Source organism: Rhinatrema bivittatum, chromosome 4 (assembly GCF_901001135.1).
Source record: "Rhinatrema bivittatum chromosome 4, aRhiBiv1.1, whole genome shotgun sequence".
Lineage (NCBI taxonomy): Eukaryota > Metazoa > Chordata > Amphibia > Gymnophiona > Rhinatrematidae > Rhinatrema > Rhinatrema bivittatum.
The window spans coordinates 14600439-14624807 of NC_042618.1; the positions used below are offsets into that span (position 1 = coordinate 14600439).

General features: G+C 44.6%; 1 protein-coding gene across 4 annotated transcripts in view; it reads right to left on the reverse strand.

The window, feature by feature from the left end:
* Positions 1–24369, reverse strand: part of GALC (galactosylceramidase) — a 111544-nt gene that overhangs the window by 74613 nt on the left and 12562 nt on the right. For 2 of the 4 annotated variants that reach the window (XM_029597724.1, XM_029597726.1), the window contains exons 2-4: positions 9740–9808; positions 7386–7449; positions 1389–1502 (exon numbers count right to left, since the gene is read on the reverse strand). In XM_029597724.1, coding sequence (XP_029453584.1) covers positions 1389–1502; positions 7386–7449; positions 9740–9808 — 247 coding nt within the window. Of the gene's footprint in view, positions 1–1388; positions 1503–7385; positions 7450–8463; positions 8600–9739; positions 9809–24369 lie in introns of those variants that run through there. The other 2 variants (XM_029597728.1, XM_029597727.1) reach the window with 2 other exon arrangements.

The window sequence follows — 24369 nt, forward strand, 5'->3', positions numbered from 1 at the left end:
GGGGCACGCGTGCGCCCATAAACGCGCATACTGGGCACACGAGCGAAAATGCGCTTCATTTTAGATCATGTGTGCAAGCACACGCGTATCATTTAAAATATCCCTGCCGTGCATACGTGTGGAGCCTTTACATGTGATGACGATGGGAGGGGGGAGAGAAAGAAAGACAGATAACCTGACACGCTATATATCTCCCACTGAAAGAGGGGTACTTTCAGCTCAGGGTGGGTTGGGGGCAGTGTTACAAACGTCTACAGACCCTTGCGCCCTAGGCAGACCAATGTAACACCGCTCCCCAACCCCCATCCTTACTTGTAAGTGCCCCTCTTACAGTGGGAGATATATATAGAGTGTCAGATTGCCTCTCTAACAGAGTCTCCCTCTCTCACTCCCCCCCCCCCGGTGTTCAGGATCCCTCTGGCCCCAAATCTCTAGACGCGCCTCATCAGGACCGGTAGTAAAATTGCGCAGGTAACGTGGCGCGCATTGCCATGCTCAGCCTTGCAAAATTCAGGGGTTACGCGCGCAAGTCTTGGCCCCTCCCCGGAACGCCCATGCCCCGCCCCCTTTCCCGCCTCCTTATTCTGGATGCACTTGCTTCCCAGCATCTTAAAATTCGCGTTGCTCGCACGCGGCCCACATACATGTGTATAGGGCCATTTCTGCACGAGCAACGGTTTTAAAATCTACCCGTTAGTATCTGATAATTATCAGCCAACGTGTGTTTAGTTGAATGGATCATTTATAGAAATGATGAGGATTAATGGAACAAACAATAGAAGAGGCAGCGTGTGCCTAGATATGTATATTTCCCTCAGACTAAGGTTTGAACGTTACGAATCAATTTTGTAGAGCGTTATGTTGTCAGATGTGGGGGAAATAGTTTTGTAGGTCTTACTGACGAAAGGTACACCAAAATGAAAGACCACATTGGGATCTTATCCCTGGGTCTGATGAGTGATGCGAGGCTAAGCCAGGTTGGCATCTGGTGGAGATTGTCTGGTGGGCAAAGACTTCCAGTACAAACCACGCAGAGCTTGCCCAGTACTTGGACGCGGACTCTCAGAAAGCAGTGGGGTGGAGGGACAGAGCAGCGCTGAAGGTAACATCTTTCAGAAGAGACATGAAATCAAGACACTCTGGACATTAAAGATCCTCAGAATTATTCAAAAGCATAACAAACATCCAATACCCCCCCAATCATGTGCAAAACTTAGCTAATAACACAGAAAACAACTATCTCAGGAAAGCATTACCAGGAAATATCTTCCTCTGTAACTGGGAATGGTCCACTTCAGTACAACTTTAAGGCATTTATAGCAGATGAGTCTCAAGGATAAACACACAACCTTTGTATAAAAACCTAGCCAGCCCTGAGAGGCCTTTACCTATCAAGGTAATGTTCGGATTCCTCTTTTTAGCCTCTTTCATCAGCCACCACTCGTAACCCCGAAAGTAATTCTCGTCATCTTCATAGTGCATGTGGGAGGGCTCCGTGCCATCTATGAAAGTCAAACAAAATACCTGTAAAGGGTGGTACTCTACAAAGCAATGCTCATCTCCACATTCACTTTTCCCTAAGCATATTCCCTTGATTTGAATGCAATAATCCTTAGTTTACTGGTTTCTGATTTTATATATAAAAGGTAGGGATACGAATCCCAATTTACAGATTACATTCCAGAACAGGCTGCATACAACCATTAATCCCACCCAGAAATGATGCTGAATCTCAACATACAGTAAATAAAGCAGAGCTGCAATACCTGTAACAGGTGTTCTCAGAGGACAGCAGGATGTTAATTCTCACACATGGGCGACATCATCAGATGAAGCCCCAATACGGAAAACTTATGTCAAAGTTTCTGGAACTCTGACATGGTACACTGAGCAAGCCCAGCATGTCCTATACCACATGTCCATGTGGGGTCCTTCTCCAGTTTTATATTATAGAATTATACATAAAGAAACAGGAGAAACAACTCCGTAGGGTGGTGGGCAGGTTTCATGAGGATTAACGTCCTGCTGTCCTCTGAGGACACCAGATACAGGTAAGCAATTCTGTTTTCTCTGAGGACCAGCAGGATGGTAGTCCATATATGGGTGAATCCCTAGCTACCAGCTGCTCCTCACCATAAAAGGGGACCAACAGACACTCAACCAGGTGCCAAAGGGCACAACAATGGTGGTGTTGGTAACAAGAGGGGAAGGCAGCCTGAACCCAAACAGGCCCTAGGCAGGAGAGAGTTGTGTTCTATACCATAAACAGATTGGCCAAACCTACTGTCGCCTCGGCCATCCCTATCCAAGCAATAGTGAGATGTGAATGTGTGGAGAGAACTCCACATCGCAGCCTTGCAGATCTCCTCCATGGGATCTGCTCACAAGTAGGCCTATGACACTGCCATGGCTCTGACAGAATGAGCCTTGACATGACCCCAAGATGCAGTCCCACCTGGGCTTAATAGGAAGAGAAACAATCTGCTAGCCAATTAGCTGGAGTCTGTTTGGCAGCGGCAACACTCAACCTACTCCTATGAAAAAAAAAAAAAAGTTGGGTGGACTGTATGGGCTTCTGTCTGCTCCAGACAGAAGGTTAAGGCTCGCTTACAGTCCAAACTGTGCAGAGCTCGTTCACCTTAGTACAAATGGGCCTGGGAAAGAATGTTGGCAGGACAATGGATTGGTTAAGATGGAAGTCCGTCACCACCTTAGGCAAGAACTTAGGGTGCATACACAAGACCATCCTGTCATGATAAAACTTAGTGTAAGGTGGATAAATCACTAAGGCCTGGAGCTTGCTGACCATGAGCACAGAGGTGACCACCATCAAAAATATGACGTTCTAGGTCAGGTACTTCAGGTCACAGGTGCGAAAGCGGGTCAAAAGGAGCTTTCATCAGCTGAGTTAGCACCACATTGAGGTCCCAAGACAACGGGATGCCTTAAGGGAGGCTTAAATTGAAGCAGACCCCGCATGAATCATACAACTATAGGCTATACAGAGAAGTGCGTACTACCTTACCCATGGTGGTATGCGCCAACTGTACTGAGATGAACAGAGTTGGTTTTCAAGCCAGCTTCCGATAGGTGTAGAAGGTAATCAAGCAGTTTTTGTGTGGGGCACAGGAGAACGAATCTAGGGATTTCTGCTCATACCACATAGAAAACCTCCTCTACTTCAGTTCACAGGACTTTCTAGTGGAAGGCTTTCTAGAAGCCACCAAGACCCAAGACATCCTCAGAGATAGAGTGGTTGCAGAATTAACCTCTCAATATCCAGGCTGTGAGCGACAGGGTCTGGAGATTGGGATGCCACAACCTGCTTCAAACTTGAGTGATGAGATCTGGGGACGTTCCCAGAATGATTGGTCTCCAGATGGACAACTCCCGTAGGAGTGGAAACCAAACCTGTCTCGGCCAATAAGGGACTATGAGGATCATAATCTCCTTGTCCTCGCAAAGCTTTAAGAGAGTCTTCGCCACTAGGGGAATTGAAGGATATGCATATAGAAGACTCTTGCCCCAATGACGGGCAAGGGCATCCGAGGCTGGTTTGCCATCTGACTTGTAGAAGGAGCAGAACAGAGGCACCTTCTTGTTGCAAGGGGATGCAAATAGATCTATGTCCGGGCTCCCCCAGAGACGGAATATCAGATTTGCAATCACCTGGTCCAGGGACCACTCACGGGGTCTGAAGGTACAACTCAACCTGTCCGCTACCATGTTCTCCATCCCAGTCACATACATGGCCCTAAGCACCACCCCTTGAGACAGGGCCCATGACCAGATCTGGACTGCTTTCTGACACAGGAAGTATGATCCTGTACCTCCTTGCTTGTTGACATACCATATCGTTACCTATTTGTCAGTTTGGATCAGGACAACTTTGTTGGACAGCCAAGCACATAGCGCGTACCTAATCACCTGAAGCTCCAGGAAGTCAATTTGACAACAGCTTTCCTGAGCAGACCAGAGACCCTAACTACATGAACTCCCCAGCCCAAAATGGACACATCTGTGGTTAGGATAATTTGGGCAAGAGGACTTTGAAAGAGATATCCCTTGTTCCAGATTTGAAAATACCTGCCAACAGGACGAGTCCCAGAGGGACAGGGAGATTCAGATGCAATCATGGAGGCTCTGCATGGCCTGGCATAACTACATCCTCGGGGTCCACTGGGCTCTGTGCATGTATGATCGTGTCAAGGGAGTGACATGGACAGTTGCGGCCCAATAGCCCCAACATATGCCATGTGGACACCTGTTGGCTCTGCTAAATCTCTGCCGATGGTCGTTGAAGTGACAGCCCTTTGACGAGGTAAGAAGTTCTTGGCCTACACTGTGTCTAGCAGGGCTGCTATGAAGTCCAACCTAGGTGACAGCCCAAGATGGGACTTCGAGTAATTTATGACGAACCCTAGGGACTCCAACACCTGGATGGTCAAGCGCATGGACCTGATGGCCCCTACCTGAGATGACCTCTTGACCAGCCAATTGTTCAGATAAGGGAAAACATGTACCCCCTTACGGAGGTGTGCCACCACCATGGCCAGACATTTTGTGAAGACTTGTGGGGCTGATGCTAGCTTGAATGGCAACACCCAGTACTGGAAGTGTTTTCCCACCCACAAATCGGAGATATATCCTGAGACTAGGGAAGATCTCGATATGAGTGTATGTGTCCTTTAGATCGAGGTAGCATAGCTAGCCCCCTTTTTGCAAAAAAAAAAAAAAAGGGGGGGTTGGAAAATCAAGATGCCCAGGGAAACCATCTTGAACTTTTATTTTTTGAGAAATTTGTTTGAGGCCCTTAGGTCTAGGATGGGACAGAGTCCTGTTTTCTTTGGAACCAGGAAGTACCTGAAGTAAAATCCCTGCCCTCTTTGCCCCAGTAAGACAAGGCTTGATCGCTCTGTCTGTTAAGCGGGAGGAGAGCTCCATTAGTAGTACCTCCTAATGCGCTACCGGCCCCCAACACGGGCTCAGAGGGCACCTAATAGGTTCAATTGGTACCTTAGATGGATGACAAAGAACACAATGGTCCAAGGTTAAACTGGACCACTAGTTCGCAAAGAACCACAGCCTGCCCTGACAGGAAGGTCCAGTGTTCCAGGTATAGGCAACTGGTATATGCTTCCCACAACCCAGTCAAAATCCAGTCCCTAGAGTTAACTGAGGGGTCGGCTGGGACATGGGGGCTCTCTGCAGCCCGGAACAGATGCAGGAGTCCTGATGTTATTGCTGGAAGTGAGGGGGTGGAGGATAGTACTTCCCTGGTGAAAGAAAGACTTCCTCTGCCCCAAGGAAGACAGGTTCAGAGTGTTTGTGGAGAGTTGTTGGAGGGTTTCATGATGGTCCCGAAGCTAGGCCATCATAATCCCTCACTATCTCTGAAGAGAATCTCCCCAGTACACAGCATGTAAGTCGTTCCTATATCTCCGGTCAGAGATCCGAGGCCTGCAGCCATGTCATCCTGTGGGTACTGATTCCCCCTTCAGAAACCCTTGATGCAATCTCGAAAACATCATAGGTTACTCAGACCCCATGTTTTCCACACTCCAGGCCCTTATGCAGAACATGAGGGTGTCCTGCTGATGCTGAGGCAACTGCTCGTCCATCTCCTGCACCTGCTTCCAGCTGTCCTGCGAGTACTGGCTCATACAGTGCTAATAGGAAGCTATGGAGGCAGTGAGCACAGCCCCCTGAAACACTTTTCTCCCAAGAGTGTCCAGCGCTCTGTGGTCCTTCCCTGGGGGCACCAAGGAATGAGTCCGAGAATGCTTGGCTCTCTTGACAGAAGATTTGACCACCACAGACTGGTGGGGCAGCTGATACTTATTGAATATGGCAGCCTTCTGGACAAGGCACTGTGAGGAGGGTGTTCCCATATCCTCAGCAGCAACTCCTTATGGATATCGTGTACCAGGGACCGTCATGATCTCCTTAGGAGGATCCACAAACTGGAGGATCTCAAGCATTTTGTGCCTGGCATCCTCCTCCATCAGCAACTGAAACAGAATAGCTTCCGCCATCATCCTCACAAACCCTGTGAAGATTAAGTCCTCAGGTGGAGACTTCCTTCACTCTTCTGGAGGAGAAGGATCTGATGGGAGACCCTTAGAGCTCTCGAAGAAGGACTTCGGAGCCATCACAGCATGTGTCGGTGCATTCCCATGACCAGCACCGTGCATCACTAGGGACCGGTAACAGATGCTTCTTCGGCTTCCCTCGATGCTCGGCCCGGTCTTTCCCCAGTGCCGAGGCCAATGATGAGGATCCTGACATCCTCAGCCTGGAGGAGCTAGATGGTGATCTCAGAGGACATCTCATGGGACACCAAGGGCACTGCCGGAAACTAAACGTGGCCATGACGGGACTAAATAAAAGGATGCAAAATCAAAATCTATGGCGGCAGGCGGGAATGGCTGGCAGACATCAAATCTCTGTTGCCAAGGGATTATCGACCGCGAAAGGAAACTTACTGATAAACGACAAAAACCTGACAAGACAAACAAGGCATCGAACATCGTAAAAAAAACGCAAGAAGCAAAAAGAGAAAGTTTTTGGAAAACAGGCCAAAAAGGCCAAGATTAGAGCTCCACTGAACGAGAGAGACTGGAGAGGATGCATGGTATAGGGTATGCTGGGCATGCTCAGTGTGCCAAGTCAAAGTTATAGAAGCTCTGACATAAAAGTTTTCCATGCTGGGCTCCATCTGATGTCACCCATGTGCGAGGACTACCATCCTGCTTGTCCTCGAAGAATTAAGATTTTACCCAGCACCTCATGCTTAAACAATTTCTGAAAGTATTTTAGAATTTATTTCTTTAACAACTTTTTTATACCGGTATTTGTGGGTACATCATATCGGTTTACATGTAACAGAGAAAATACAAAAAACAGGGAAGGGGAGAGGGGAGCAGAGGGAAAGGTAGAGAGCTAAGTACAGGTAGAATAACTAAAGGAAAACAATAACTTGCATGATGCACAGGTATAGTATGGAACAGAATTTTGCATTTATACAAAAAATAACTAATTTCAAAATAGCATGCAAAGGTATTATAATTTTAGAACGACAGCACTTCAATAGTCACCTAAAATGTGAGTGCAATATCATTATTTCAGTGCTGGGATTATTCATGACTATCTCTTGGGTGGGCAAAGGGGGAAACTATGGTCTGCCTATGAACCAACTACAGCTTGAGCATTTCAGGACCCAAGGAGAAAAAAATGATCCGAGAGTGACTGGATGAGCCAAAAGCAGGGCTCTCAATTCTTTGCTTTAATCCCTAGATCAGACCTTCATCCTTCAAACAGCCAACATCTGGGAATACTGAGAGCAAAGAGGCCAACAAGGAGCATCCCAGACCAAAAGCCAATACCTGTGGACTGTGCATCACCTCCGATCTCTACTTTCAGAATGTGCAAAGAGGCACCAAAATTTGGCTGAAAAACAAACAAAAAAAAAGCCAACCAGCGATTAAAACAAGACTAAGTTCTTGTTGTATCCTGTTATTAAACATTAAGCACCAATGAACATGGAAAGCGAACCACCCTTACACACTGCTAGAAAGCACCGAACCCAGGAAAGATGCTACTCAACAGCTGATAAGGAGGAGCCACAGAGAGAAGGCATCCCAGGCCTGCCCCAGGTACCTCCCGCTCCTGGCCGAGCACAAAGCCATTAAGTCACTGCATGTCAATCGTATACACAGCAGTGCACATTTATTTGAATGTATTGCCCACCTTTTTCAATATGACGTTTCTTCAAAACAGTATACAGCACATTAGAATAGTAGCATTTAAACATATTATTCATCTGCAACTAACCCAGCAGGACAAGCAAAACATAAAATAAAATAAAGATCCTGAACATGCACAACTAGAACTGGTTATGCTTTATTCTGGCTGACTGGATCTTACTTCTTCCAAAATAATTACTCAAAACCCCAGCACAGGTTGTGTCCAGATATGTAAAAGAGAATTCAGGAGTAAATACTGAAATTACCCAAAATCAACATTTAAAAAATAAAAGTGAAAAATTGTTACTGGCTAGTTAATAGTTTTGAAGTACAATAGTCTCCCAAGTATTCACTAATCAGGGTCACAATTCATCTGATCCAGCGGGTATTCCATGATTAGTGCTTGCAAACATTTGTAAGTCTCTGCTGCAGGTTATGCATTTACTTCTCTAGCTATCCCCTTTATACCTGATTTGTAGAAGCTTGCAGACGTGCTTGCAAAGTGCAAGCACTCGAAATACATTGGAAACCCCCTTCTTCATAAGTACAGGTAATTCTTAAAACACCTGAGCAAATCCCACTGCTGGTGTTCTGACCCAGACCTGGACGGTTTCAAGGGAAACTTTGTTCAATTAAATTTTTAAGTACCTAGGAGTCCAACATATTTTACAGTAGGGGCGTATAATATTAAGTGGTTCACTGATAAGTACGGTCTTACCATTTAATCTGATGTAAGCAGTTAAACAAGGTCATAACCCGGCCCTAAGCCCAGCCACACAGAAGGTCCCTTAAAAAGGCAGGCGCCAGGCCTCAAAGGCTTGTGCAACAGGAGCTGGCACTACCTAGCATGGGGAGAGTTAGGGGGAGGGGGAGAGGGTGGATGAGGCAAGCCTAGGCTGGCTATCGCACTAGTAGTGGGGACCATGCCATCGCTGCTAGACTTATCCTCATGGCAGAGACACAGTTCTGCCAGGACAGTCAACCAAAGTAATAACTACCAGTCGCTTGCACGCCCTTTACGAATACTCAGCTCCGATGGCTGCCTTCCCCCACCTCCTACCGCTTTGCTGCTGGGCTCGGATTCCAGATCTCCTCCAGCGCAACGGCGTCCCGTGAACTTGCTAATGGTTAATCAATTAACCCATATTGTTTTAATTGCTTAAACAGATACTTTTTTTAAAACTATATTAACAGAGTTTGCACCAAAAGTCCACCGAAATGACCCTTACAGGAAGCATAATTCTCTAACAGATGACAAGAAATCCGCCAGCTGTTAGGTGCAGGGGATTTCCACTCGTTTTCAAAGCAAACCTACGCGCGCAAGCTCACTGCGAAAATTATCCCGGCCAAGCTCTTCACAGAAGTCACACGGTGCTAACTTGTGCAGGTAGATTTTGTCAAAGTAAAGTCCACGCATAAATGCTAACCTTGCCCAGGCTCCACCCCCCCTCAGGACCTCTCTGCTAGGAGTAGGCAAGAGGATGCATGAAACAGCATTTGGTGCACACACTCGCCCGCACAAATCCCAGGCAATTTTGTAATAAGCCATCTGCGTGCGTAAGCCACTGTGCTGCATGTGGAAGTGGCTTTGAAAATCAGGCGTACCCCCTTGAAAGGGAGGGGGGAAATATGAGAGAGAGATTCCAATACCTCAAAGGCATGAGTTCAGCACATGAAGCAAACCTCTCTCAGTGAAAGGAAGTTGTAGAGCAAACGGGCGATGGGATGAGTCAAAGATGAGAGACTCAAGATTAATATTGCACCAAATATTTCTTCTCAGAAGGAAGTCTGCCTGTTTCATACTCAACCGTAAGACAAACGAGCTGTATCACAGGATTGTTTTGATTGCATTTTATTTTTATCCTTTTATATTTGCCCTTAAATGTTTTATGCTGATTGCTTCTATACGTTATGAGAACTTTATGGGGTAACTTTTAGTTTGCTGTAAACCTGCTTCAGCATGACTGGAAACCGAAATAAATAAAAGCATTTACCTTAAATAAATAATCTAGGATTTGAGTGCGGTACGGCTCTGGGTAATTCACCAGGAGTCGAGAAGTTGCCTGAAAAAGAAGGCAGGACAATTAGTACATTAAATGTAAGAAAAGTCTTGGCTCGAGAGGTTTTCCCCTGTAATTCAAAGAACAAGGGTATCAGGATTTGTTTTGAACAATTCCTGCCATTCTGCTCTGTGTTTAAGACAGTGAAAGAACATTTTATTTTTTCATAAATGTATAGTAATATTTATCATCAAAACAGATGCATTTTCCTTCTAGGTGTTAAAATATGTGGTTTGGAAAGGAGAAATTTCCCTACCTGTTAATTTCCTTTCCATTAGTGCTGCTACACCAGTCCAGCCATAACAAGTGCGTTATTTCCCCCTACCAGCAGATGGAGGCAGACAACACTGCTTTCCTGTGCGACATCACAACCACTATTTAGTAGATGGTGCTAGCAGCAGGAATCCAGTATCCTTCTGACATATCTTCAGATCAGACCCCATCAAATGAAAAACAATCCAATGTCTACCAGAAAAAAAAAAAAAAAAAAGACGACCAAGTTTCCCTGTAACAGGATGAAAAGAGAGAAAAAGGAGGAAACCAAAACTACTGGCAAAGTCAGGCCAAAAATACTCAGATAGCAAAAATGGTCCATCGGAAATTAATACAGTCTCGCTTCCCAGGTGAGTCCTGGACTGGTATAGCAGGATGAGATGGAAGACGTTTTCCCTACCTGTTAATTTCCTTTCCATTAGTCCTGCTAACAGGTAAGGAAAACGTCTTCTTCCATCTCATCCTGCTAGTCCAGTCCAGCCCTGACAAGTAAGAAGTATCAAAGCTTCATCTACCCGGATGGGAAGAAGGGAGGGCTGCCCTAAGAACCTCTGTACCATAAAACGAATCCTCCCACGCCATCACATCCAGCCGCTAATGCTTCACAAAGGAGTGCAACCTGGACAGCATGGCAGCCCTGAAAATATCCGCCGGCATGAGCACATGCGCTGCTTCCCAAGACGCAGCCTGGACCCTGGTGGAATGCACGTGAACCAACTCCAGAGGCTTCAAGTCTTTCCTCATGTAGGCCGACTCCACCGTCTCCTTTATCCAGCGAGCCAGGGTAGCCTTGGAGGCAGCTTCCCCTTTATGTGGACCTCCATAAAAAGGACAAAATTTGTCTGACTTGTGGAAACAAACATTTGTGACTTCAAAGTACCGCAGGAGAAGCCTACGTACGTCTTAAGCACCTGAGAGAACAATACTCGGGTCCACACTCCTCCCTTACGAACGTCAGGAGAGAGATTGTCCGATTGATAGAAACCACCAAATTCACCATCGGCACAAAAGATGGTACTGGTTGAAAAATCGCTGCATCTGACAAAATCACTAGAAAAAGGGCCCCAACAAGATAAGGCTTCCAGCTCCTCATTCACCTTTAATGTGGAACAATCGCAACCGGGAAGGCTGTTTTTAGGGAAAAGCCCTTCAGTGAACTCCACTTCAGAGGCTCAAAGGAGTCCCTGTAAGCATTCACAACATTAGCTTAAGATGCCACTGGGGTACCATGGGGCGAAATAGTAGTCATAACCTTTACACTCCTCTCAAAAAGCCACAGCTGGATGAATTTCTGTAAGAACTCCCACTATGGGCTCCCGGTAGCAAAAGATAGCTGCCACCTACCTGCACCTTGAAAGAGTTCAGGGCCAACCTCTTATCCAAACCTCCCTTAAGGAAAGCTAAGATATGGGGAACCACAGCTTGCTAGGGGAACTCCAACCTGGCTGGATCTGCAGAAATGCTCAAACAGGCACCAGACTCGAATGTAAGATAAAAAGGTAGACCATTTGTGAAACTCCAGCAGTGTAGAGACTACTGCTTCAAAATACCCCTTCTTGTGTAGTGGGGTCACCGCTCAAGAGCCAGGCCAAAAGACAAAAAGGAACTGAATCCTCCATGACCATGGGCCTCTGAGACAGGAGACACCACACCTTCAGGAGGTGAATGGGATGATTCACTTGGAGCTGGATAAGATCCATGTACCAAAGCCTGCGTGACCAGTCTGAAACCACTAGTTACAACTGTTGCGCTCCAGCTCTGTCCCCTGCAGCCAGCTACTTACGGTATAAGTGCCAATGAAGGAAATATACAGAAATTTCCCCTCTAGCCATTTCATTTCATTTAAAAAATTTATTAAACGCCTAACACAAAAAAGGTCTAGGCGATATACATAAAAACATACATAATAATAAAACAAACATTGCACATATAAATGTAAATATAAAATTCCATAGGAACCATGTCATGTTATACCAAACAAGTATAATTCACTAAATCAAATTTTACAGCGGAACTAGCAGAGTGATCAAACAACTCACATGTCCATGAAAATACAATAAGTATTGTAAAACAGACACATCGTCTTTATACAGTATTAAACACACGAGACAACAAATAACTCTTGAAAGCCATCTTAAATTTTTTAACATCTTCCAGCTCCCGGATTTCGAAAGGGACATCAGTGCTCTCTTGCAGCCAGGACTGCAAGAGAGCACTGATGTCCATCGCCCCCCCTCGCTCTTCGCCAGCTGAAAAAGAAAAAAACAAAAAAACAGTACCTTCCATTGGGTAGCCATCAATCCACATAAGGCTGACCCTACCTGTAATAAATTATGCTGAGCTCAGATCCCATTCTCTGGGTTCTAGCAGATTGCGGCTGAGTAAAATCGGCCTGGACATTTTCCAGGCCTACGATGTGTGCCGTTGAAAGGAACCAGAGATCCTTTTCTGCCCATGGGGAAAAAGAGCGACATCTCCACTGAGACCCCACGACTCCTGGTTTTCCCCTGCTGATTCACATAAGCCACCTTGGTGGCATCATCCAAAAGGACACAAACTGTCCTCACAGCAATGGAAGGAAAAATGGAGAAGAGCCAGACGAGTCGCCCTGGCCTCCAACCGGTTGATGGCCCACAAGGTCACCTCCAAAGACCAAGTCACCTGGGCCACAGGGTCCTGAGTATGAGGCCCCCAACCATGAGGCTCATGTCTGTTGTGAACAAAAGCCATTCCAGGGTGGCTAGGCTGACTTCCTTCAGCAGATGGGCGGGAACCAACCACCAGAGCGGAGACAAGTGAACCGCCTGGCTCAGAGGAGGATGAACTCCATAGTCCATGACTGGGGAGACCCTCGAGTCAAGAGTGACACCTGTTTATGATCTTTAATTTGGTTTTAAATAATAGAATAGTCCTTTTATCAATTTTATTACCTGTTTATATCTTCAGCTCCTTTATTGATTTATATTTTTCTATGGTTTTTTAATAGTTCGTAAATGATTTATATTATTTACATCCGAAATCATTTTTGTATGTAAAGCCTGTTACTATTTTATTTTTTACTGTCTGTAAAGCCTGTTGCGAATTTATCGTTTATTGTAAACCGCAGTGATGTATCTTCTTACGTGCCGCGGTATATAAAAATCTATAAATAAATAAATAAATAAATAGGGCACATAGGATCCCTGGCCTATAGAACCAAGCCCAGAGTTGCTGCTATCAGACCAAGCACCTGTAGATAATCCAACACGAAAGGAATCGAAAGTTTCAGGAAACCCCTGATCTGGCTGAGTATCTTGCACATGCTCTCGTCCATGTGAAACAACTGGTCCACCTGAGGCAAAGCATGGCCCCAGATACTCTAAGTGTAAGTTTGTTTTTGGCCAAAGTGACGACCCAGCCCAAACCTTCCAAAAACCAATCATTGAGATAAAGGTGAACTGTAATCCCCTCATGCCAGAAAACTGCTGCTACCACAACCATCACCGTGGGCAAACCCCAAGGTGCCGTCACGAGACCGAAGAGTAACATTCAGAACTGAAATGTTCTCTGAGCACGCCAAAGCAAAGATACTTTGAATCCCGGTCCCGAATGGGAATATGGAGATAGGCTTCCGATAGGTCCAGAGAGCATAAGAAATACCCCTGACAAACCGCAGCCAGCATGGACCTCAGAGTTTCTATACAGAAATGTGGAACCCGCAGACAGCGATGCACAGCCTTGAGATCCAGAATGGGATGGAACGAGCCATCCTTTCTGGGTACCTCGAAATAAATGGATTACAACTGTGACCCCACTCTGATGGGAGCACTGGTCCCACTACCCACAAGAGCTGCAGTTTCAGCAGGGTCTGAAGACCAGAGCAGAGCAAGGGAAGACCATGAAGGACTTCTCGGATAGGGCAATGCAGATTCAAAGTATATCTGGCACGAATTATCTCCAACAGCCTCTGATCGGCTGTTGGCTGGTCCACTCCCTGTAGTACTCCAGGAGATAGCCTCCTACAAGAGAAAGTGAGGGGACCCGCGGAATCTCACTCAGAGGCTCTACCAGCTCCAGAAGAAGAACGGTAACTCCTCCTTGCCTTCTGGCACTGCGTAAGGACTAATTTTGGCCTCTGGACCCTGAAAACGTACAGGTGGTGGTTCCAAATACCGCTTAACTGGCCAATACCAGCATGAGGCACCAAATTGTCTGCAACCTCTGCCAGCATTAAAGAAAGCGCACCCCTAAACCATTGGCAAGTGCTAGCTGAGGTTCAACCAACAGGTCCAGATGCTCCCTGTACAGCCGTCGGCCCTTAAAGAGCAACTGACCCAGCCGAGGTTTAGACCAAACGTCAGCTGCCCAATTGCATAGCCACAAGAGCTACCAACTGGGTGGAATTCCACAACAAATACAGGGAGTTCGCCAAAAAGGCTGCGATGGACTCCCTCCTGGCCACCTCCTCAAACTCTGGGCGCTATGAAATCCAGGAAAGAACAGCCCAAACTACCAAGACCGAGCAGATAGAGATCTGCACCACAGTTGCTGAGGAGAGGAACAGGGTCCACAAGAGGGGCTCCATCTTCCAGTCCTGTGTCCTTCAAATACATAGCCCGCTCCACAGGGATAGTAGTGTGCCTGGACATAGCCATGACCAGGACCATCGGCACCTGAAAAAAAACTTTGCAGTACAGCCATGGAAGGAAATACAGCCATTAGAGGGTGACAACTCCCCTCAGGCCTGGGTCCAGGAACTTCCATTCCACCAACATAATGTACGTAAGTTTTAGGGGTTCAGGAACCTGACTGCTACAGGGCACTTCCGGTTCCCCTCCTACCTCACTTCACAACCTTAAGTTCAGGAAAAAAACAATGTTCTCAACAGAATTAGACTTTTTTTTAAATCAGATTTTGCAGGATTAATATTTAGAAGATAACACCACATGTCTAACAACCTTGCTACTGAACACCAGTTTACCCTAAAGAAAGTTCGGTACAACAGGTGGTTTAAAACATGCCATAGACATTAGCCTGCCTGAGATATTAATATTGTTGGCTAACTTACTATCCCCAGCCCCAACTTCAGGCAATTTCCCTCTATTTATCTCTGAAGTAGACTCTGGCTGGAAGTCTGGAGAACTGTCTGAGGAGCAGCTTACTTCCTGGTCTGGTACTGGCTGAGCTGCCAAGCTTCTCTCTTCTGCGGGCTGTCTCAGACTCCATGCCCCAGCCAGATCCTAGGCTGGGAGTTTCCTCTCTCCGGTCTCCTGGCCATACCTAGTCTTCTCCCTCCTCGATAGCAGGGAGTGCGGGGCTGCTTCAGGTTCACTCTCCTCCTTTTTCTCCTTATTTGACACAGTCTTATACTTTCCAGCTGATAAATATGCATAAGCTTGTACATAATCATGTAGTGGGTGGAGGGTCTTTGTTGCATTGCAGGTCTCTTCCCCCTTCCCTTTTCCTCTGGACCAGGGCTGTCGGCCACACCAGCTTTTTCTCCATTTCAAAGTGCTCCCCCTTCATCCGTGGGTGGGGGCTTCTCTGCCCTATGGACTTCCCTTGGCCAGACAACGACTTCTGCCTTTTGAGCTTAAGTTGTTGCATTGTCCCTTGGTTTATTTACATGCAAGCTTACAAACAAGCAGATCTTGATAAGTTTCCTTCAGTTCTGGTTAAAGTTTCTTTTCTTTAGCTGAGACTGTTTTTTGGCCTGTCAGCATGCTTGTCAGTATCCATCTTTGGCTATTATGATTCACATTGGGTGCTTTCAATGGTTAAACATGGGATATCTCCCTACAATCATCACCTCTACTTCCAGATTGAGCAGGAAGGCAGAAGCAAACCTACACTTCCCTTGAATAAGAGAGACCCACACTGGGTCTTCCTGTGGCTTCAACCCTTCCAGGCAAAAACACACAACCACCACTTAAATTTAAAAACCCAATCTCATCTCGATGGAAGAAACTAATTACCATCCTCCTCAGGCCCAGGAGAGAACTCCACCTCCTATAAGAACACCGAGCTCTTCGTGTCCCCGGACTCCTGTACATCTGTAGGGTCCTCCCACAAAGCCCCTGGTGCCTCAACACCCTCTTGATGGAAACTGGGAGGGGGTCAAGCCAAGACCCAGAAGTCCTAAGTGTGACCCCGAGACATCTCCCCTAGCCAAAAAAGACAGTACAAAAAGGCCTGGAGGAAAAAGGTAAACATTCTGCAAGTCCCCTCAGGGTCCCAGGAACAAAGTAGACATGACCCCCCTGGTGATGGTCTCCCCCCCCCAGAAGAAATGCCAGCACCAAAATCAGAGTTTCATTCAGCTCCTCACCCGCCTTTAGCACTAGCCAGGCTCTGAACCTGATCACACAGGAGATTCCAAAATGGCCACCGCTGCTGAAGGGCAAGCAACAGAGCATGTCAAGCCCTTCAGGGGACAGTGTACTGAAGAAAGAAGCAGGTACGGAGACTGGCCTAAGTCCGGTCTCAAGCAGACTCCAGGGGATTCCCCAGTCTAGGTGCACTCCAAACATGAGCCCCCTTCTCAGCGTGGCCAAGCGCACCTCACAGCACCTAAACCCCAGGCGGACCTCCCCATTTTCCCCTCTCCACGAGCCGACCATAGTGAACTCACACCTACTTCACCCCCTCCCCCACAGCCGCAGATAGCCAGCTGCAAGATACCTTTGAACGCCTCATCCCCCAATACATTTGCCTCGCCAGCAGAAGGACCTTTTGTTAACTTTTTTTTTTATCCAACTACAGAAGCTGTAGCAGGAAGGGGGGAGAGGAAGGAGGAGAGGAGCGGGAAGAGAATAGAAACAGGAGGAAAACAGGAAACCTCCTCTCAGAATAAAAGGCATAAAAAGTAACTTTTTTTTTTTTTTAAAGCTGCTCCTCCACCAGGCTCAACCCAAACACCCCAATAGAGGCTGGGAGCCGAGGAACAGACTCGCACTCCTGGCCTAAGTCAGTGGCCTGGCCCAGAGGTCTTATCATAGATCCATTGGCGAACTGCTGCACCAAACCAGTCCCTACCATATGCTGGAGGCAGAAAATACTGGATTCCTGCTGCTGACATCACCTACTAAATAATGGCTGTGATGTCGCACAGGAAAACAGTGTTATCTGCCTCCACCTGCTGGTAGGGGGAAATAACCCACTTGTCATGGCTGGACCGGGGTAGCAGGACGAGATGGAAAGTAGTGGGTTTTTGTTTGTTTTCTTAAAAAAAAAAAAACAGGACTCAACTTACTTTGCTATTTGATTTTTAGAAATTAATTTGCAGCCAGCTCTGGCATGGACAACTCAGCAGTGCAGTTCTGCTGCCAGCATTTCATGGAAGCACCACAAAGAATGAGGAAAGAAATTACTGGTATATTTATCAAACACTTTTCTGGAATGGAAAAGCACAGCAGGACTGTCCAGAATCATATGACAGTTTCTGAGCTGCCAGGCTCTTGTTTACTACTGTTTATTACTGTTCTAATGAAAGAACAATAGCTGAACAAAATGTCTGACATTTTAATAAATGGCTGGATGGGAAGTGGATTTCTCCGATGGGAAAATTGACCATCAATATACTGCTTCAGCAACCACTGTTCGAACTAAGGCAGATGATGTCATTGTACACGGTTTACTTGAAGGTCGATATTCAAAAGACATTTAGATGGATAACAGAAAAGTTATCCATCTAAGTCATAAGTCAGGGGGCATTCCAGGGGTGGGAGGAGTTTCTTGGAGGCAGGAAGTGAGCCGCGTAAGAGTCTGGTTGTGCCGCCAAGCTGTCCAAAAAGTTAGCCACATAAATATCTGCAGCCACCTTTAATAGACCCTGCTAATTAGCTGGATACATTTATTTTGCTAACTGGCCAAGCTGTTCAGCGTCTGAATATTGGCCTCTTGGTCTTCAACTCTCAAATGATTTCTTTCTGCACTGCTGGTCATGAGACTGACCCTTTGTATCTAGAACTCATGACACTGAGTCATACACTGAAAACCAGGTTAATAATTAATACATTTCACCCAGAACTAAAAGGAATCTACTTTCTAGGATGCGCTCATGTCCAGGGTCCTCAAGTATGAGTATGAATCGGCAAACACACACACACACACCCCAGTCCTTATGTCCCCATAACATGTCCCAAAAACGTTGTGCGGCTAGGACACCAAATAAGAAAGTTCTTAATGGAACTACACAGCAATTTCATAAGCCTTCACTTCCTTCAGAAAGTAGGCTATAAAAACAGATAACAGGATCATTAGTTGTCTGCTACAATACTAAAAATATTTGTAACCTCACCCCTTGTACCTGTCCTGCACAGGTGGGGCACTAAAAGAATGTGTCAACTCTTTGGGGCAGGAACCCTGGCTAGCTCTTTCTCCAAGGTGTGGATCCTTTATGTGAGGGGAAAAATTTACTGGGGTGACTGGGGAATGGGCAAGTTTCTTCACTGTGTGCACCCCAATAAACACACTGGACTCACTGGGTTAGTGTCCAAAATAAAATCTTTTACTGTCAAAACTGATGGGTAACTGCAAGGTAACAGCACAAGAAAAATGACTCCGGCACCACAGACTTTCTTGCTCTCTTTACAGTGCTTTTTCTCTATCTGTGCAGGAACAACTTATACCAGGGTCCAAGAGCTCCTGGCGGGAGACCAATTCCGAACTGAGGAGATGTAGAACCCAAATCTCTCTCCCCCCAGGGGGTGAAGACTCCAGACGGGTGTCCTCAATGTAACTCACGGTTAGCAGCCCTTCAAATTCTTTAGATTTCTCACACAGGCTCTTCCCCCTCTGGATCCCTGATGGGAGGGATCCCTGGATGCAGGCGACTTACCTTGTGTTCCAATGAAGGAAGGAAGGGAGCCAGCCAAAAACAAAATCTTTTAACATAATGTCAGTTTCCGTTTCAAACAAGAGTAATACCAGAGCTCTTCCTTGCAGTGGGTCACTGTCACCTCACTGAGGGTTTGGAGGGAAGGTGGAGCGCACCGTTAGCCCAGGTTTGGACACGCGTTTTTGACGCACTAGCTTTACCCCTTATACAGTAAGGGGTAATAGCGCGTCCAACCCCCCTGAAACTAATAGCACACGCAACATGCAAATGCATGTTGATGGCCCTATTAGGTATTCCCGCGCGATACAGAAAGTAAAATGTGCAGCCAAGCCGCACATTTTACTTTCAGAAATTAACATCTGCCCAAAGGCTGGTGTTAATTTCTGCCGGCGCTGGGGAAGTGCACAGAAAAGCAGTAAAAACTGCTTTTCTGTGCACCCTCTGACTTAATATCATAGCAATATTAAGTCGGAGGCCCCAAAAGTAAAACAAAAAAGTAAAAATTAAAAAAAAAAAAAAATTCCGCGGGTCGGAAGACAGACGCTCAATTATGCCGTTTTCCAAACCCGTGGCTGTCAACGGGTTTGAGAACCGTCGCCAGCAAAATTGAGCATCAGCTGTCAAACCCGCTGACAGCCGCTGCTCCTATCAAAAAGGAGGTGCTAGGGACGCGCTAGCCCTAATTTGCTTAGGCCAACCTCCTGAATCGCGCGCCCAATAATTTGGCCAATGTCTGCCGTAACCAACAACCAATTACTGTCTACACTGGGGAGATTAGACAATTGAATAAGGAAATCTGACGTGTCCCGTACATAAGACTCAATGTGGGATACATTAGTTTGTAAATTATAAAAGTAAGCCAAGATTACAGTGAGGAGGTGTTAAGGCAGCTTGGCGATACCCAATTCTACGTACCATTAGAGGTTGATCCTTTGGATGAGTTATATATTAAGGTTAATGAAGTTTTAGATCAAGCTGTTAAAAATAAGATTATATCGGAACAGGAATACAAATTCCTGACAGTAGCTCATCCCACAACGGCTTACTTTTATATTCTTCCTAAGGTGCATAAAATGTTGGAGAAACCACCAGGTCGGCCAATTGTGGCTGGAATCGGTACAATTTTGGAACCCTTGGCTAAATTATTGGATTATAATTTACAAACTAATGTATCCCACATTGAGTCTTATGTACGGGACACGTCAGATTTCCTTATTCAATTGTCTAATCTCCCCAGTGTAGACAGTAATTGGTTGTTGGTTATGGCAGACATTGCGGCACTGTATACCAGCATACCACAGAGGGAAGCATTACAGGTGGTAGAAATTGAACTTAAGAAAAATCACCTATCAGTTCGCCGAATTCAATTTTTATTGACCATTGCGGAAATCACTCTCACTTCTAATATTTTTAGTTATAACGATCAGTTATACCTGCAAGTCAAGGGGATCCCCATGGGATCCCCTATGGCACCTAGTGTAGCTTGCCTATACGTTTCTCATTTTGAACAGATATATATATATTTTTCAGAATGGTTTTCAAAGATTTTGTATTGGAAGCGATACATTGACGACCTATTTTTTGTATGGTGTGGTTCAGGAGATGAACTTAATCAATTCTTACTGATGCTTAATTCAAGTGATGTTCATTTAAAATTTACCACATCCATACATTCTAATACAGTCAATTTTTTAGATACACAAATCTTTAATCATGAAGGGAAATTGGTGACTATGGTGCACAGAAAAAAGACAGACAAAAACACCTTATTACATTATGAAAGTTTCCACCCTAAAAAGCTAAAAAACAACATTCCTGTGGGTCAATTTTTACGCTATAGGCGTTTATGTAGCTTTACATTGGATTTTAAGATCGAAGCTCAAAAATTGTGGGATAGTTTTAGAGCCCGGGGGTACTCTAATTCCTGTATAAAGAAGGCATACAAAAGAGCTCTGTATGCTAACAGAGAGAACCTTTTTCTTCCTAGTAATAAAGACAGTCCGTCGAGAGTTATATGCACTGTTCCCTTCTCTATGAAAACTTTTGAAATAAAAAGTTCCATTTTGAAGCATTGGCACATATTATCCCCGTTAAAGATTTTTGACCAGCTTCCGATCTTTGCGATAAAAAAACGCCAATCTTTACGTGAAAGATTGAAGGGATCTACCATCAAGGGGATTGAGAATAATCAGGTTCAAGGTCAGATCGCTTGCGGTTCCTGTTCTGTTTGTCAACACGTTGTTCACTGTCAAAGTTTTCGTCCTCCCAATACGAATTATGTCTACACGTTACCTGGGTTATTTTCATGTGAAAGTAGTGGGGTTGTGTATATTATCCAATGCCCATGTGGCTTAATATATGTGGAACAAACTTGCAGACCAGTGAGAACCCGCATTATAGAGCACCGCAGCCGGATTAAGGTATTAAAAGAACATGCCCCCCTGGTTGATCACTGGAGGGAGGCTGATCATTCATGGAAGGATATTAGATTTTTTGTTATTAAAAAAAATCTGTTTGAAGAATGGTGGTGATCTATCAGCAGTTTTACGGCGAGCGGAACAAAGTTTTATCTTTAAATGGAACACTACGATCCCACATGGACTTAATGGACCGGTCAAATGGAGTGCATTTTTGTAAGCCAGGTTTTGAGCTTGTCTTTAAAGGCATGGATAGTGTGGGCCAGCTGATTGTTGGAATATATATATAAAGGAAGGGGAGATTCACGTCCTTTACCTTTTTTCAAACATGAAGTAGACGTCACTTCCGGGTAGATGTTCGTTGAGAGACAGCGTTGGTGAGTAAACGTATATGTCGTCGGCTCAATGGGAAAATGTTTGATCAACTTTTGCTCATATGTTATAGATGGTGAATCCGTTCTAGGAAAGGAGGTGTTATGAGACACTTTAAATCGAACGTACAATTATTCCTTTGAAGAATTCTGTTGAAGGTATTGTCTTTTGTGATAATGAACATATGGATGTTGGTTTATTAGAAAAAACCTGACCAATTAGACATTTTTTATGTTATAGATGGTGAATCCTCTGTTTTGGAAATGAATAGTTGGGATTGATCGTGTGAGTAAATTGCTGAAGAGCTTTGAAGGTATTGTTGCTTACCCCTATTTTGGAGTCCGACTTATAAGATTCTTACATTAAATGGGGACTTGGTTTCTATATGTTAGTTAATGAGTATTTGATAGTGGGCACAGGAGTGTGTGATGTAATGTTTCTGAGACCGGGTTATGTTTTTAGTAAACGGGTAGTGTAGTAGCAGAAACCTTGTGGTGGTGCGTATGTTAATGAGGTACCTGTCTTTGGATGAGATGGTCATTGTATTTCTATTGATTTCTATTTAGACTTTTGAAGATGATGAATTCCCTGTTGGGATACAGTATGAATAACTATGATTGATTGTATAAGCACTCTGTTTGAACGCGCTTCTAAAATTGATGATACCAAGAAAGACACCTGTTGAAAAACATTAAGAGAATAGCATTGGGGACGAGGTGCTTGATGATTTTTGATATTTAAGTCCATCCCTGAAGAAGCCTTGGAGACAAACTTGGCGAAACGAAGATCTTTGTTGGACTTTCTGGACTTACATCTGGTTGTTTTTATAATACCTGCACCTTATAGATGATTAGCACTTTATATAACATTATTAAAGATTGAAAAAATTGTGATGAGAATTTATACTGTATGATTACATTATTATACAATCTGTATATCTCATGTGTATTGATGAGAATTGATTTTATATGTGGGTTTGTGTGTGTGATGGATGAGTGTATTAGATAGATTTTAATGTTAGATAGGTTATTGATATATATGAATAAACAGATTTATTCGTTGAATAGGTCCTCTTCTTGTGTATATTTATCACTATTACATTTGGCAGAAGCCTTTCAGTGTCAATTATAAGAAAACAATAAAGGCATACTTTTTGAATACGGCAAGATAGCATATAAATCTCAAAGGAGACATTTAAAGTGGTGGTACCTTTCTAATAAATTATATTAAAAATATGTATATAACTACAGAGGAGTTTTCCCTCAGTTTTGATAAGAATGTTGTTAATCCAAGGATTACAAGTGTTGTTATATTCCAGATGGTAGCCACAGGGGGCAATACAAAACGTCTTTATTGAGATACAGATATGCAAAATACCCTGACAAAGGCCTTTTTGTTTCGCCAGAACAGGCTTCATCAGGGGGTATACCTTATAACAATAAATTCAGGGTCTGTATATCGACAAGGTTAAATCTCACAGCCCAATTGAATATAATAAGCAATCTCAAAAGATTAATTTTATAAGTGTTATCTGAGCCTTCCTCTCACTGTCACAATGCGCGTCGTGGATACCATCTGGAATACACCATCACCTGTAATCCTTGGATTAACAACATTTTTAGAGTGTGGATATAAATTGGCTCATTAGTGTTCTTTTTTGTTTCATTTCATTTCGGAACACTTTATAATATAAAAATAGACAAAAAGCAACAACAACAAAAACAAATATATATATATATATATGTATAGTCAATTCTGAGGGAGAAAATGAATTTAACCTACAACAAACAAAAAAAATTATTCAGAGTAGTTAAATCACAGGCAGACTGTGATACATTACAGGAGGACCTTGCAAGACTGGAAGATTGGGCATCCAAATGGCAGATGAAATTTAATGTGGACAAGTGCAAGGTGATGCACATAGGGAAAAATAACCCTTGCTGTAGTTACACGAAGTTAGGTTCCATGTTAGGAGCTACCACCCAGGAAAAAGATCTAGGCATCATAGTGGATAATACTTTAAAATCGTCGGCTCAGTGTGCTGCAGCAGTCAAAAAAGCAAATAGAATGTTAGGAATTATTAGGAAGGGAATGGTTAATAGAACGGAAAATGTCATAATGCCTCTGTATCGCTCCATGGTGAGACCGCACCTTGAATACTGTGTACAATTCTGGTCGCCGCATCTCAAAAAAGATATAGTTGCGATGGAGAAGGTACAGAGAAGGGCAACCAAAATGATAAAGGGGATGGAACAGCTCCCCTATGAGGAAAGGCTGAAGAGGTTAGGGCTGTTCAGCTTGGAGAAGACACGGCTGAGGGGGGATATGATAGAGGTCTTTAAGATCATGAGAGGTCTTGAACGAGTAGATGTGACTCGGTTATTTACACTTTCGAATAATAGAAGGACTAGGGGGCATTCCATGAAGTTAGCAAGTAACACATTTAAGACTAATCGGAGAAAATTCTTTTTCACTCAACGCACAATGAAGCTCTGGAATTTGTTGCCAGAGGAGGTGGTTAGTGCAGTTAGTGTAGCTGGGTTCAAAAAAGGTTTGGATAAGTTCTTGGAGGAGAAGTCCATTAATGGCTATTAATCAATTATACTTAGGGAATAGCCACTGCTATTAATTGCATCAGTGCATCAGTAGCATGGGTTCTTCTTAGTGTTTGGGTAATTGCCAGG